Here is a 15,542-nt window from a genome sequence, read left to right on the forward strand (position 1 = left end):
CTCACCTCCCCTCCCTCTCTCCACCCCTCCTCACCTCCCTTCCCTCTCTCCACCCCTACTCATCTCTCCTCCCTCTCTCCACCCCTCCTCATCTCTCCCCCTCTCTCCACACCTCCCTTCCCTCTCTCCACACCTCCTCACCTCCCCTCCCTCTCTCCACCCCTCCTCACCTCCCTTCCCTCTCTCTACCCCTCCTCACCTCCCTTCTCTCTCTCCACACCTCCTCACCTCCCCTCCCTCTCTCCACCCCTCCTCACCTCGCCTTCCCTCTCTCTACCGCTCCTCACCTCCCCTCCCTCTCTCCACCCCTCCTCACCTCCCTTCCCTCTCTCCACACCTCCTCACCTCCCCTCCCTCTCTCCACCCCTCCCCACCTCCGTTCCCTCGCTCCACACCTCCTCACCTCCCCTCCCTCTCTCCACCCCTCCTCACCTCCCTTCCCTCTCTCTACCCCTCCTCACCTCCCTTCCCTCTCTCTACCCCTCCTCACCTCTCTTCCCTCTCTCCACACCTCCTCACCTCCCCTCCCTCTCTCCACCCCTCCTCAGCTCCCTTACCTCTCTCCACCCCTCCTCACCTCCCTTCCCTCTCTCCACACCTCCTCACCTCCCCTCCCTCTCTCTACCCCTCCTCACCTCCCTTCCCTCTCTCCACCCCTCCTCACCTCCCTTCGCTCTCTCCACACCTCCTCACCTCCCCTCCCTCTCTCCACCCCTCCTCACCTCCCTTCCCTCTCTCTACCCCTCCTCACCTCCCTTCCCTCTCTCCACACCTCCTCACCTCCCCTCCCTCTCTCCACCCCTCCTCAGCCCTCCGCACTCTTGCTGGGGGGGATATCTAGTGAGTTGTACAACTGAATTCCTTCAACTAAAATGTCTCTTCCATATTTAACCCACCCCCTCTGAATCAGAGAGGTGCGGGGAGCTTCCTAAATCGACATCCATGTCTTTGGCGCCCGGGGAACAGTGGGTTAACTGCCTTGCTGGAGTATGTGTAAATGTGTTATCCTGAGTGCAAATGCGTGTGTTGCTGACATCATTCTATCCTTCTTCCATTCAGTGATTGTTTCTGCATTGGATTGTGCAACCTCTAAAAGGGTCCCCCATGCAGCTCACCAAGGAAGTGGCACGGCAGAACAGTTCCTATAAGTGTGTGATTGAAGATGCAACATCATTTCATCAACTCACTGCAAACACAGACGTCATGCTGGCAGCTACAAACCTGTTTGAGGTTAGTACAAGTACCAACGCATTACTGTTCATTGAAATGTCTGTTTAAAATATGAAATATGTCTTTGGCTTGTCAAGGATCGCAAAAGAGGAGGGGAGTGGGAGGGAGGGGAGAGGGAGGGGGTGGGAGGGGAGGGAGAGGGAGGGGGTGGGAGGGGAGAGAGAGGGAGGGGAGGGAGGGAGGGAGTGGGAGGGGAGCAAGAGGGAGGGGGAGGGGAGAGAGTGGGAGGGAGGGGGAGGGAGGGAGTGGGAGGGGAGAGCGAGGGAGGGGGAGGGAGGAAGTGGGAGGGGAGAGAGAGGGAGGGGGAGGGAGGGAGGGAGTGGGAGGGGAGAGGGAGGGTGGAGAGAGGGAGGGAGTGGAAGGGGAGAGAGAGGGGAGGGGAAAGAGTGGGAGGGAGGGGGAGGGAGGGAGGGAGTGGGAGGGGAGAGAGAGGGAGGGGGAGGGAGGGAGGAAGTGGGAGGGGGGAGAGAGAGGGAGGGGGAGGGGAGAGAGTGGGAGGGAGGTGGAGAGAGGGAGTGGGAGGGGAGAGAGAGGGAGGGGGAGGGAGGAAGTGGGAGGGGAGAGAGAGGGAGGGGGAGGGAAGTAGTGGGAGGGGAGAGGGAGGGGAGAGAGAGGGAGGGAGTGGGAGGGGAGAGAGAGGGAGGGAGTGGAGAGGGAGGGAGTGGGAGGGGAAAGAGAGGGAGTGAGTGGGAGGGAGGGAGTGGGAGGGAGGGAGTGGGAAGGGTGGGAGTGGGAGGGGAGAGAGAGGGAGGGAGGGAGTGGGAGGGACCTTACCTCCGCCCCCATCGGTTCCTTACCTCCGTCCCCATCGGTTCCTTACCTCCGTCCCCATCGGTTCCTTACCTCCGCCCCCATCGGTTCCTTACCTCCGCCCCCATCGGTTCCTTACCTCCGCCCCCATCGGTTCCTTACCTCCGCCCCCATCGGTTCCTTACCTCCGCCCCCATCGGTTCCTTACCTCCGCCCCCATCGGTTCCTTACCTCCGCCCCCATCGGTTCCTTACCTCCGCCCCCATCGGTTCCTTACCTCCGCCCCCATCGGTTCCTTACCTCCGTCCCCATCGGTTCCTTACCTCCGTCCCCACCGGTTCCTTACCTCTGTCCCCATCGATTCCTTACCTCTGTCCAGTGGGCTCGGGGAGGTGATGTGTCCCAGCTGCAGGGCTTGGTGAGGAGGAACCCAGGAGTACTGAGGGAACAGGATGACTCTGGTGCCTCACTGGTCCACCACGCTGCTGGTGCAGGAAACACCCCTGTTATCAGGTTCATCTGCAGCATCACACACAGAGATGGTGAGACTCCCGCTCAGCGCCATGACATTCTAGGGGTCTTGCATCCAAAACGGCACCCTATTCCCTATGTAGTGTACTTCTTTCGACCAGGTTCCATAGGGTTCTGGTTAAAAGTAGTGCACTATATTTGGAATATGACCCTATTTGGGACGCACACTAGAACAGGGTTGTTCAACTGAGTGCTGTTCGTTTAAAAAAAAGTGTATTACTTATCCTTTTCCTCTGCTTAATTGCGTGTATGTGTGTGTGTGTGTGTGTGTGTGTGTGTGCATGTGTGTGTGTGTGTGTGTGTGCGTGTGTGCGTGTGTGCGTGTGCGTGTGTGCGTGTGTGTGTGTGCGTGTGTGTGTGTGTGTGTGTGTGTGTGTGTGTGTGTGTGTGTGTGTGTGTGTGTGCGTGTGTGCGTGTGTGCGTGTGTGCGTGTGTGTGTGTGTGTGTGTGTGTGTGTGTGTGTGTGTATGCGTCTGTTTATGCATGTGTCTGTTTATCCCGTGACTGTGTGTGGATGCATATGTTTCCTACCTCTGTCCTCCCCAGAGTGGAACCTGTATGATGACGAGGGGTCTATGCCGCTGCATTGGGCCGTGGAGAGGAACCAGCCAGAGAGCTGCAGGGCTCTGTTAGAGCTGGGGGTCGAACCCAACGTCCTCAACAAGGCCTTGATGTCTCCTCTACACCTGGCGGTCAGCCATCAACACAACCACCTGGTCAAGGTGAGACACTGTGAGCCTTACTTAGCCTATACCAGATCGTACCTTCCCCTTCCAAAACCCTGCTGATTTACCATTCTCTCAGGGGAACATGTATGAATTTATGGTTGGATCAGAATCACAATTAAAATCATTGACCAGTACGGAGAATTAAGGAAAACCACAAGTCCAAATCCCTATCTCTATTAATGACTAATTTAGGAAAGGGATGATTTTAGCTAGCTAGCTAGCCACCGGAGGACAATGACACAACGAGATGCAACAATTCCTCTGTCAATGACGTTTGGCTTCTGATGCAATGGGATTGATGTGAAGCCAAATCCATTCTGGTTTCCCTTGACACTTTTTTTGTTGTTAGGTGAAAACCAATCATAGCTGAGCTCACTCAGTTTAGCTCAATGCTGATTGGCTATTATTTTAATAAAATTTGTATCAAGGGTGGACAAATTCTCACTGGCCTCCCTTGCATTCAATGCTGGGTGCGACAACAACGTCATTCTCTTTTTGACCAGACAGAATCAAGTAGATGGTTTACACATGCTGAGACAGAGGGGGCGCTGTTTCGTTCTCTCGGATTTTCTCGGATGTCTCTGGTGAGCTACATTCAGCCTCTTGCAAATTGAAGGAAATGTATGAAACACAGAGAGACACAAGATATATTATTTGTATGTGTTTTTATTTTATACGGGTACATTTTTGTGGGGGATCCCGGAATACCCACAACTGATTTTAATAGTCATGTTCAATTATACACGTTGGCTGTTAAAACTTCTTATGGCTGGAGGTAGTATTGAGTAGCTTGGATGAATAAGGTGCCCAGAGGTGCCCAGAGTAAACTGCCTGCTACTCAGTCCCAGTGGCTATTATGTGCATATTATTAGTATATTTGGATAGAAAACACTCTGAAGTTTCTACAACTGTTTGAATGATGTCTGTGAGTATAACATAACTCATATGGCAGGCAAAAACCAGAGAAGAAAATCCAACCAGGAAGTGGGAAATCTGAGGTTGGTCGTTTTTCAACTCATTCCCTGTTGAAAATACAGTGGGATATTCGTCATGTTGCACTTCCTACGGCTTCCACTAGATGTCAACAGTCTTTAGAACCCTGTTTGATGCTTCTACTGTGAAGTGGGGCCGAATGAGAGGGGATTGAGTCAGAGGTCTGCCAGAATGCCTTGAGCTCTTGATGCTCGTTCACGTGAGAATTAGCTCGCGTTCAATTGCATTTCTGAAGACAAAGGAATTCTCTGGTTGGAACATTATTGAAGATGTTTCTATGGACTGTAACAGAACTTTTTTGACATTTCGTCTGCTCCTAGTGAACGCGCTTCGAGAGTTTGGATTTGTTTACAAAACGCGCTAACAAAAGTAGCTATTTGGACATAATTATTTATGGACAGCTTGTCTATGACATTTTCATTCAAAACGGGATAAATATATTATTATATATACTATTTATGTCCAAATAGCTACTTTTGTTAGCGCGTTTTGTAAACAAATCCAAACTCACAAAGCGCGTTCACTAGGAGCAGACGAAATGTCAAAAAAGTTCTGTTACAGTCCATAGAAACATCTTCAATAATGTTCCAACCGGAGAATTCCTTTGTCTTCAGAAATGCAATTGAACACATTATCAAACAAAACAAACATGTATTGTGGAACTGGGATTCCTGGGAGTGCATTCTGATGAAGATCATCAAAGGTAAGTTAATATTTATAATGTTATTTCTGAATTCTGTTGACTGCACAAGATGGTGGCTATCTTTTCGGCTTGTTTGGTCTCTTAGCGCTGTACTCAGATTATTGCATGGTGTGCTTTTTCCGTAAAGCTTTTTTGAAGTCTGACACAGCAGTTGCATTAAGAAGTGTATCTAATGTTCCATGCACAACACTTGTATTTTCATCAACATTTATGATGAGAATTTCTGAAAATTGATGTGGCTCTCTGCAAAATCACCCGATGTTTTTGGAACCACTGAACATAACGCGGCAATGTATAATGAGATTGTTGGATATAAATATGAACTTTATCGAACAAAACATACATATATTGTGTAACATGAAGTCCTATGAGTGTCATCTGATGAAGATCATCAAAGGTTAGTGATTCATTTTGTCTCTATTTCTGATTTTTGTGACTCCTCTCTTTGGCCGAAAAAATGGCTGTGTTTTTCTGTGACTTAGCTCTGACCTAACATAATCGTTTGTGGTGCTTTCGCCGTAAAGCCTATTTGAAATCGGACAATGTGGTGGGGTTAACAAGAAGTGTATCTTTAAAATGGTGTGAAATATTTATATTTCTAAGGAATTTTAACTATGGGATTTCTGTTGTTTTGAATTTGGCGCCCTGTACTTTCCACTGGGTGTTGTCATATCGATCCCATTAGCGGGATCTCAGCCTTAAGAAGTTTTAAGCGAATTATATTATATGACTGTTGCCTCCTGTTTAAGTTGATTCTGACGGTAATGATGTTTGTATTTTATGAAATTATTAGGTGGAGGTCGCTGGCTACAAGGTTATCTTCAACCTAGCCTTTGCTATAAAGTTAGAGAAAAAAGTTGAGGCAAAAGTAACTTAACAAAACATGTTTTATTTTCACCTGAAACAATATATTTATCCCGTTTTGAATGAAAATGTAATAGACAGGCCATCTCCACCATCTTGCATTACGAACACTACACTTGTACGTTCAGCAGAGGGGCAAGACTCCGTAAAGATGATATAGTGCGTGATGAAAATACGTCACGATGTAAACAGGACATAATGCCACGTTCAGAACCACTGGAACTGGGAACTTGGAAATCTCTACCTTCTGACTTCAGTGCTTTCAAGACCACTGGGAACTCGGAAATCTCTACCTTCTGACTTCAGTGCTTTCAAGACCACTGGGAACTCGGAAATCTCTACCTTCTGACTTCAGTGCTTTCAAGACCACTGGGAACTCGGAAATCTCTATCTTTTGACTTCAGTGCTTTCAAGACCACTGGGAACTTGGAAATCTCTACCTTCTGACTTCAGTGCTTTCAAGACCACTGGGAACTCAGAAATCTCTAACTTCTGACTTCAGTGCTTTCAAGACCACTGGGAACTTGGAAATCTCTACCTTCTGACTTCAGTGCTTTCAAGACCACTGGGAACTTGGAAAAATAGGTTTTAACGGTCATCCAACTCGGAATTCAAACTTGGGAACTTTGGACTCTTTCTAGAGCTTTCCGACCTGAAGATCACTGACGTCATGATTTGACGTTTCCAGTTGTCTTGATATGACGAGGGCCCGTATCCACAAAGCGTCTCAGAAAAAATTCTAAGATATGATTTTTTGTTGTCTTGAAACAGGTTTTTAACAGGATTTCTAAGAGTAGGTTTTAGGATTATGTAAAAATTCTGACCTGACAAAAATCATGTCATAAAGTTTTTTTCAGCTGTTAATCACGACAGTTTGAGGTAATGCAAAGGAAAGATAGTGATGACGCTCATCCATTTTGTTGTAAATTGGGGGAAAACCAATCACGATGAGGCATCGCCAGCTGTGAACTCTATAGCACACGTTGCTCCAGACAACCGCAGTGATTGTTTATAGATTCTGTTCTATGAAGGTGTGGATTATTTATAGATTCTGTTCTATGTAGGTCTAGATTATTTTTAGATTCTCTTCCATGTAGGTCTAGATTATGTATAGATTCTGTTCCATGTAGGTCTAGATTATTTATAGATTCTGTTCCATGTAGGTCTAGATTATTTATAGATACTGTTCCATGTAGGTCTAGATTATGTATAGATTCTGTTCCATGTAGGTCTAGAGTATGTATAGATTCTGTTCCATGTAGGTCTAGATTATTTATAGATACTGTTCCATGTAGGTCTAGATTATTTATAGATTATGTTCTATGTAGGTGTAGATTATTTATAGATACTGTGACATATAGAAATATCAAAACATTAATTTCAACAACTCTAAAGCAATTGTCTGAGGAACCCATGTGCCGGTAGTACGGTCACCACAACAGCCCTGTTTACAATAAATGTTCTATTCTGAGATGCCTTGTGGATATGGTCCCAGATTTCAGTCACTCTTGATACTAGCCATCCCGGATCCGGGATCATGAGCACAGCCTCAAGCTCATTACCATAACGCAACGTTAACTATTCATGAGAAATCGCAAATGAAATGAAATAAATATGCTAGCTCTGAATCTTAGCCTTTTGTTAACAACACTGTCATCTCAGATTTTCAAAATATGCTTTTCAACCATAGCAAAACAAGCATTTGTGTAACAGTATTGATAGCTAGCGTAGCATTTAGCATAGCATTGAGCGGGCAACATTTTCACAAAAACAAGAAAAGCATTCAAATAAAATCATTTACCTTTGAAGAACTTCAGATGTTTTCAATGAGGAGACTCTCAGTTAGATAGCAAATGTTCAGTTTTTCCAAAAAGATTCTTTGTGTATTAGAAATCGCTCCGTTTTGTACATCACGTTTGGCTACCAAAGAAACAACGAAAATTCAGTCATCAAAATGCCGAACTTTTTTCCAAATGAACTCCATAATATCGACTGAAACATGGCAAACGTTGTTTAGAATCAATCCTCAAGGTGTTTTTCACATACCTCTTCGATGATATATCGTTCGTGGAAGTCTGGTTTCTCCTCTCTATCAAATGGAAAAATACTTGCACCTGGCGTTTGCGCACCAATTTCGACGCAGGACACCAGGCGGACACCTGGTAAATGTAGTCTCTTATGGTCAATCTTCCAATGATATGCCTACAAATACGTCACAATGCTGCCGACACCTTGGGGAAACGGCAGAAAGTGTAAGCTCATTCCTGCCGCATTCACAGCCATATAAGGAGACAATGGAAAACAGCGCCTCAGAAATTTTGCTCACTTCCTGTTTGAAGTTTCATCTTGGTTTCGCCTGTAGCATCAGTTCTGGGGCACTCACAGACAATATCTTTGCAGATTTGGAAACGTCAGAATGTTTTCTTTCCAAAGCTGTCAATTATATGCATAGTCGAGCATCTTTTCGTGACAAAATATTGCGCTTAAAATGGGAACGTTTTTTTATCCAATAATGAAATAGCGCCCCCATGGTTACAATTAACTCTCCCCACCAGCACTGCCTGAAATTGCAACTTTAGAACATGTTTTTAAGGACACAACTCAGATATTGCCCCTCCCACCTCAGATATTGACCCTCCCACCTCAGATATCGCCCCTCCCTGTGGGTGACTGAGTGTGGGTGATTGAGTGTGGGTGACTGAGTGTGGGTGATTGAGTGTGGGTGACTGAGTGTGGGTGTAAATTATGTGTTCACTCTGGGGTTAGATCATGTGGCTGGGGAAACCTGAATTAGATAGGGTTCAGCCATAGCCACACACTGTGCTAAAGATGATTGAACATGAGAACCCTTGGCTCTAGGACCTTGTTGGCTCTAGGACATCGTTGACTCGTAGGACCTTGTTGACTCTAGGACCTTGTTGACTCTAGGACCTTGTTGACTCTAGGACATCGTTGACTCATTAGGACCGTGTTGACTCTATGACCTTGCTGACTCGTAGGACCTTGTTGACTCTAGGACCTTGTTGACTCTAGGACCTTGTTGACTCTAGGACATCGTTGACTCATTAGGACCGTGTTGACTCTATGACCTTGCTGACTCGTAGGACCTTGTTGACTCTAGGACCTTGTTGACTCGTAGGACCTTGTTGACTCTAGGACCTTGTTGACTCGTAGGACCTTGTTGACTCTAGGACGTCGTTGACTCGTAGGACTGTGTTGACTCTATGACCTTGTTGACTCGTAGGACCTTGTTGACTCTAGGACATCGTTGACTCGTAGGACCGTGTTGACTCTATGACCTTGTTGACTCGTAGGACCTTGTTGAATCTAGGACATCGTTGATTCGTAGGACCGTGTTGACTCTATGACCTTGTTGACTCGTAGGACCTTGTTGACTCTAGAACCTTGTTGACTCGTAGGACCTTGTTGACTCTAGGACCTTGTCAGCCTTTCTGTTGTCTGTTCTGGGGTGACGATACCAGCTGTCCCTGTGTCAGGAAGCCGAGAGCGGAGAGAGGTATTTATGTATCACTGAAGGCCTCATTATTCCTTTGTGTGTGTGTGTAGCTCCTGTTGTCCCACTATAAGACAGAGTCTAACCTAGAAGGATGTCTGGGCAACACTCCTGTCATGTTAGCCTGCTCCATCAACAACACTGAGGCTCTCTCCATACTGGTGAGTATTCACACTGACATGTGTCCTGTAAGTGGCTGTAAACGTACAGATATACACGAAATACGAAGAACATAATTGTTTTTACAAGTTGAAACTTGCTGGGGCTATACTTGTGAACATTATAAAAAAAAGTTTAAGTTTAACCATCAGACGATTAAAAAACGTTAGCTGTTCCCATTACACAACCTGGCGCATTTAGCCATATGCTAACTTCACCAGGTGGTCGTGAATGTATCCGGTTCAAATTCTGTATGAGCAAAGGAAAATGATCGACGTAGCTAGACGTGACAGAGCACTTTTCTATCAGAGCGTTCTTAATGCATAGCGATCATACAGCACCATCTGCTAATCAAAGTTACTAAAACGCACAGCATTTTTCAGATGGATGTTTATCTCAGTGTTGCGAGCCTGGCTCCTGGTGATTTTATACAGACCGTATAACTCAGTATAACTCAGTATAACTCAGTATAACTCAGTATAACTCATAATAACTCAGCCTTTGACAGTATAACTCAGTATAACTCAGTATAACTCAGAATAACTCAGCATAACTCAGTATAACTCAGTATAACTCAGTATATCTCAGTATAACTCAGTATAACTCAGCCTCCGACAGTATAACTCAGCATTACTCAGCCTCATGTGTTTAGCACATGTGAGCTGAGTTGACAGGTGAGTGCTAGACTCTTTCTCAATTCATCCATCCTCGATTCCTTTCCTCATTTCCTTCAACCCCAGCACATTGACTCGGTACCCGTTACTCCTTGCATAAAGCCTAGTTATTATTACACTTGGGAAAGAACAAATGAAGGAGAAAAGAAGTAAGCCTTGAATTCTATACATGGTGAGGTTAGCATAGGGGCTAAATGTGCCAGGTTATGTAATGGGAACAGCTAACATGTAGCCTTTCATCACGCGCAACTACATTGACAATTTAAATTGGCTGATGCTTAAACTTGAACTAACACTTAAAGGCCCAGTGCAGTTAAACATGTGATTTTCCTGTGTTTTTTATATATATATATATATATATATATAAAACCATAAAAGCCTTTATATTTATACATCCACACTATGAGGTTTGAAAAATACTATGAAATTGTGAAAATGATGATAATGCAGTTTTAGTGTAAAAGCTGTTTGTAAAGACTGGCTGAAATGTCACCCTGTTTTTTGAGGGATGGAGTTTTTGGCTGCCTGGTGACATCACCAGCCCATAAATGAGTTAATAGACCAATAAGAAAGAGAGTTCCAAACCTCTCTGCCAATAACAGCTCGTTTTCAGTTTCCCACTCCCAGTCAAACCCCTGCCAGACAGTCATAGCTACAGGCTTGCTTGAGAAATGGCCTTTTTGCCAAGAAGCTATAATTGTTTCTCGTTGACAGGTTGAAGGTAATGTACTTGTAGCATTGATTTGATAATGAGATAATAATGGCTGCATGGGAACGTTAAACATTGTGTAATGTTAGCATGTACCCTTAGATTCTAGAGGTGATATTTTCCTGATGACCAATTTTATTTTATTTTATTTTTTTATCAGTAGATAATAAAAGGAAATAGCTTAGCCCGAGAAAGAGACAGTTCTACAATTGACAATTGTATGAAAATTGCATGACAAGACTATCAATGCTATTGCAAACCACTGCCTCTTCCCCCTAACGCATCTCTGTTCCTGTTCTCTGTCCAAACCACTGCATCTTCCCCCTAAAGCATCTCTGAGCTGTTCTCTGTCCAAACCACTGCCTCTTCCCCCTAACTCATCTCTGTTCCTGTTCTCTGTCCAAACCACTGCCTCTTCCCCCTAACGCATCTCTGACCCTGTTCTCTGTCCAAATCACTGCCTCTTCCCCCTAACTCATCTCTGTTCCTGTTCTCTGTCCAAACCACTGCCTCTTCCCCCTAACGCATCTCTGAGCTGTTCTCTGTCCAAACCACCGCCTCTTCCCCCTAACGCATCTCTGTTCCTGTTCTCTGTCCAAACCACCGCCTCTTCCCCCTAACGCATCTCTGTACGTGTTCTCTGTCCAAACCACTGCCTCTTCCCCCTAACGCATCTCTGTTCCTGTTCTCTGTCCAAACCACTGCCTCTTCCCCCTAACGCATCTCTGTTCCTGTTCTCTGTCCAAACCACTGCCTCTTCCCCCTAACGCATCTCTGTTCCTGTTCTCTGTACTGTAGCTGAAGCACGGGGCACAGCTCAGTAGTCAGAACAAGCTAGGCCACTTCGCCATCCACACAGCTGCCTTCGCAGGCGCTAAGAAAGCCATGGAGGTCATCCTCAAAGCTGGTACGTCTTTACCATGACAACAATAAAGGACTGCATTTTACTTTTTCGCTTTTTCTATGGATCCTACTGTAATTATAATCATAAAGTATGGTATCTGTAAAATGTTTTTCTTTAGGTCTACTATTGTGTGTCCCCTCCCCCCTCCCCACTATTACCATTGTTAGTTACCATAGTATTACCATTGTTACCATCTTTTTAATCTATTTTATTTTTATTTCACCTTTTTATTTCACCTTTATTTAACCAGGTAGGCCAGTTGAGAACACCTTTATTTAACCAGGTAGGCCAGTTGAGAACACCTTTATTTAACCAGGTAGGCCAGTTGAGAACACCTTTATTTAACCAGGTAGGCTAGTTGAGAACACCTTTATTTAACCAGGTAGGCCAGTTGAGAACACCTTTATTTAACCAGGTAGGCCAGTTGAGAACACCTTTATTTAACCAGGTAGGCTAGTTGAGAACACCTTTATTTAACCAGGTAGGCTAGTTGAGAACACCTTTATTTAACCAGGTAGGCTAGTTGAGAACACCTTTATTTAACCAGGTAGGCTAGTTGAGAACACCTTTATTTAACCAGGTAGGCCAGTTGAGAACACCGTTATTTAACCAGGTAGGCTAGTTGAGAACACCTTTATTTAACCAGGTAGGCTAGTTGAGAACACCTTTATTTAACCAGGTAGGCCAATTGAGAACACCTTTATTTAACCAGGTAGGCTAGTTGAGAACACCTTTATTTAACCAGGTAGGCTAGTTGAGAACACCTTTATTTAACCAGGTAGGCTAGTTGAGAACACCTTTATTTAACCAGGTAGGCTAGTTGAGAACACCTTTATTTAACCAGGTAGGCTAGTTGAGAACACCTTTATTTAACCAGGTAGGCTAGTTGAGAACACCTTTATTTAACCAGGTAGGCTAGTTGAGAACACCTTTATTTAACCAGGTAGGCTAGTTGAGAACACCTTTATTTAACCAGGTAGGCTAGTTGAGAACACCTTTATTTAACCAGGTAGGCTAGTTGAGAACACCTTTATTTAACCAGGTAGGCTAGTTGAGAACACCATTATTTAACGAGGTAGGCTAGTTGAGAACACCTTTATTTAACCAGGTTAGGCTAGTTGAGAACACCTTTATTTAACCAGGTAGGCTAGTTGAGAACACCTTTATTTAACCAGGTTAGGCTAGTTGAGAACACCTTTATTTAACCAGGTAGGCTAGTTGAGAACACCTTTATTTAACCTGGTTAGGCTAGTTGAGAACACCTTTATTTAACCAGGTAGGCCAGTTGAGAACACCTTTATTTAACCAGGTAGGCTAGTTGAGAACACCTTTATTTAACCAGGTAGGCCAGTTGAGAACACCTTTATGTAACCAGGTAGGCTAGTTGAGAACACCTTTATTTAACCAGGTAGGCTAGTTGAGAACACCTTTATTTAACCAGGTAGGCTAGTTGAGAACACCTTTATTTAACCAGGTAGGCTAGTTGAGAACACCTTTATTTAACCAGGTAGACTAGTTGAGAACACCTTTATTTAACCAGGTAGGCTAGTTGAGAACACCTTTATTTAACCAGGTAGGCTAGTTGAGAACACCTTTATGTAACCAGGTAGGCTAGTTGAGAACACCTTTATTTAACCAGGTAGGCTAGTTGAGAACACCTTTATTTAACCAGGTAGGCCAGTTGAGAACACCTTTATTTAACCAGGTAGGCCAGTTGAGAACACCTTTATTTAACCAGGTAGGCCAGTTGAGAACACCTTTATTTAACCAGGTAGGCCAGTTGAGAACACCTTTATTTAACCAGGTAGGCTAGTTGAGAACACCTTTATTTAACCAGGTAGGCTAGTTGAGAACACCTGTATTTAACCAGGTAGGCTAGTTGAGAACACCTTTATTTAACCAGGTAGGCTAGTTGAGAACACCTTTATTTAACCAGGTAGGCTAGTTGAGAACACCTGTATTTAACCAGGTAGGCTAGTTGAGAACACCTTTATTTAACCAGGTAGGCTAGTTGAGAACACCTTTATTTAACCAGGTAGGCTAGTTGAGAACACCTTTATTTAACCAGGTAGACTAGTTGAGAACACCTTTATTTAACCAGGTAGTTCCAGTTGAGAACACCTTTATTTAACCAGGTAGGCTAGTTGAGAACACCTTTATTTAACCAGGTAGACTAGTTGAGAACACCTTTATTTAACCAGGTAGGCTAGTTGAGAACACCTTTATTTAACCAGGTCGGCAAGTTGAGAACAAGTTCTCATTTACAACTGCGACCTGGCCAAGATAAAGCAAAGCAGTTCGACACATACAACGACACAGAGTTACACATGGAGTAAAACAAACATACCGTCAATAATACAGTATAACCAAGTCTATATACGATGTGAGCAAATGAGGTGAGATGAGGGAGGTATAGGTAAAAAAAAAAGGCCATGGTGGCAAAGTAAATACAATACAGCAAGTAAAACACTGGAATGGTAGATTTGCAATGGGAGAATGTGCAAAGTAGAAATAAAATGGGATGCAAAGGAGCAAAATAAATAAATAAAATAAAATAAATACAGTAGGGAAAGAGGTAGTTGTTTGGGCTAAATTATAGGTGGGCTATGTACAGGTGCAGTAATCTGTGAGCTGCTCTAACAGCTGGTGCTTAAAGCTAGTGAGGGAGATAAGTGTTTCCAGTTTCAGAGATTTTTGTAGTTCGTTCCAGTCATTGGCAGCAGAGAACTGGAAGGAGAGGCGGCCAAAGAAAGAATTGGTTTTGGCTGTGACCAGAGAGACATACCTGCTGGAGCGTGTGCTACAGGTGGGAGATGCTATGGTGACCAGCGAGCTGAGATAAGGGGGGACTTTATCTAGCAGGGTCTTGTAGATGACATGGAGCACGTGGGTTTGGCGACGAGTATGAAGCGAGGGCCAGCCAACGAGAGCGTACAGGTCGCAATGGTGGGTAGTATATGGGGCTTTGGTGACAAAACGGATTGCACTGTGATAGACTGCATCCAATTTGTTGAGTAGGGTATTGGAAGCTATTTTGTAAATGACATCGCCGAAGTCGTGGAATGGTAGGATGGTCAGTTTTACAATGGTATGTTTGGCAGCATGAGTGAAGGATGCTTTGTTGCGAAATAGGAAGCCTATTCTAGATTTAACTTTGGATTGGAGATGTTTGTTGTGAGTCTGGAAGGAGAGTTTACAGTCTAGCCAGACACCTAGGTATTTGTAGTTGTCCACGTATTCTAAGTCAGAACCGTCCAGAGTAGTGATGTTGGACAGGCGGGCAGGTGCAGGTAGCGATCGGTTGAAGAGCATGCATTTAGTTTTACTTGTATTTAAGAGCAATTGGAGGCCACGGAAGGAGAGTTGCATGGCATTGAAGCTTGCCTGGAGGGTTGTTAACACAGTGTCCAAAGAAGGGCCAGAAGTATACAGAATGGTGTCGTCTGCGTAGAGGTGGATCAGAGACTCACTAGCAGCAAGAGCGACATAGTTGATGTATACAGAGAAGAGAGTCGGTCCAAGAATAATTTGAGAAACCAAGGCTGTCGAGTCTGCCGATGAGGACGTGGTGATTGACGGAGTCGAAAGCCTTGGCCAGATCAATGAATACGGCTGCACAGTAATCTTTCTTATCGATGGCGGTTAAGATATCGTTTAGGACCTTGAGCGTGGCTGAGGTGCACCCATGACCAGCTCTGAAACCAGATTGCATAGCGGAGAAGGTATGGTGGGATTTGAAATGGTCGGTAATCTGTTTGTTGACTTGGCTTTCGAAGACCTTAG

General features: G+C 44.8%; 1 protein-coding gene across 1 annotated transcript in view; it reads left to right on the forward strand.

Moving 5' to 3' along the window:
* Positions 1-1,104: 1,104 nt before the first annotated feature.
* The window catches only part of LOC139366877 (transient receptor potential cation channel subfamily A member 1-like), an 89,327-nt gene continuing 74,889 nt past the window's right edge, over positions 1,105-15,542 (forward strand). The window contains exons 1-5 of the mRNA XM_071104580.1: positions 1,105-1,230; positions 2,360-2,522; positions 3,058-3,233; positions 9,367-9,474; positions 11,654-11,762. Of these exons, the coding sequence (XP_070960681.1) occupies positions 1,105-1,230; positions 2,360-2,522; positions 3,058-3,233; positions 9,367-9,474; positions 11,654-11,762 (682 nt within the window). The remainder of the gene's footprint in view (positions 1,231-2,359; positions 2,523-3,057; positions 3,234-9,366; positions 9,475-11,653; positions 11,763-15,542) is intronic.

The sequence above is a fragment of the Oncorhynchus clarkii genome, chromosome 15 (genome assembly GCF_045791955.1).
Source record: "Oncorhynchus clarkii lewisi isolate Uvic-CL-2024 chromosome 15, UVic_Ocla_1.0, whole genome shotgun sequence".
Classification (NCBI taxonomy): Eukaryota; Metazoa; Chordata; class Actinopteri; order Salmoniformes; family Salmonidae; genus Oncorhynchus; species Oncorhynchus clarkii.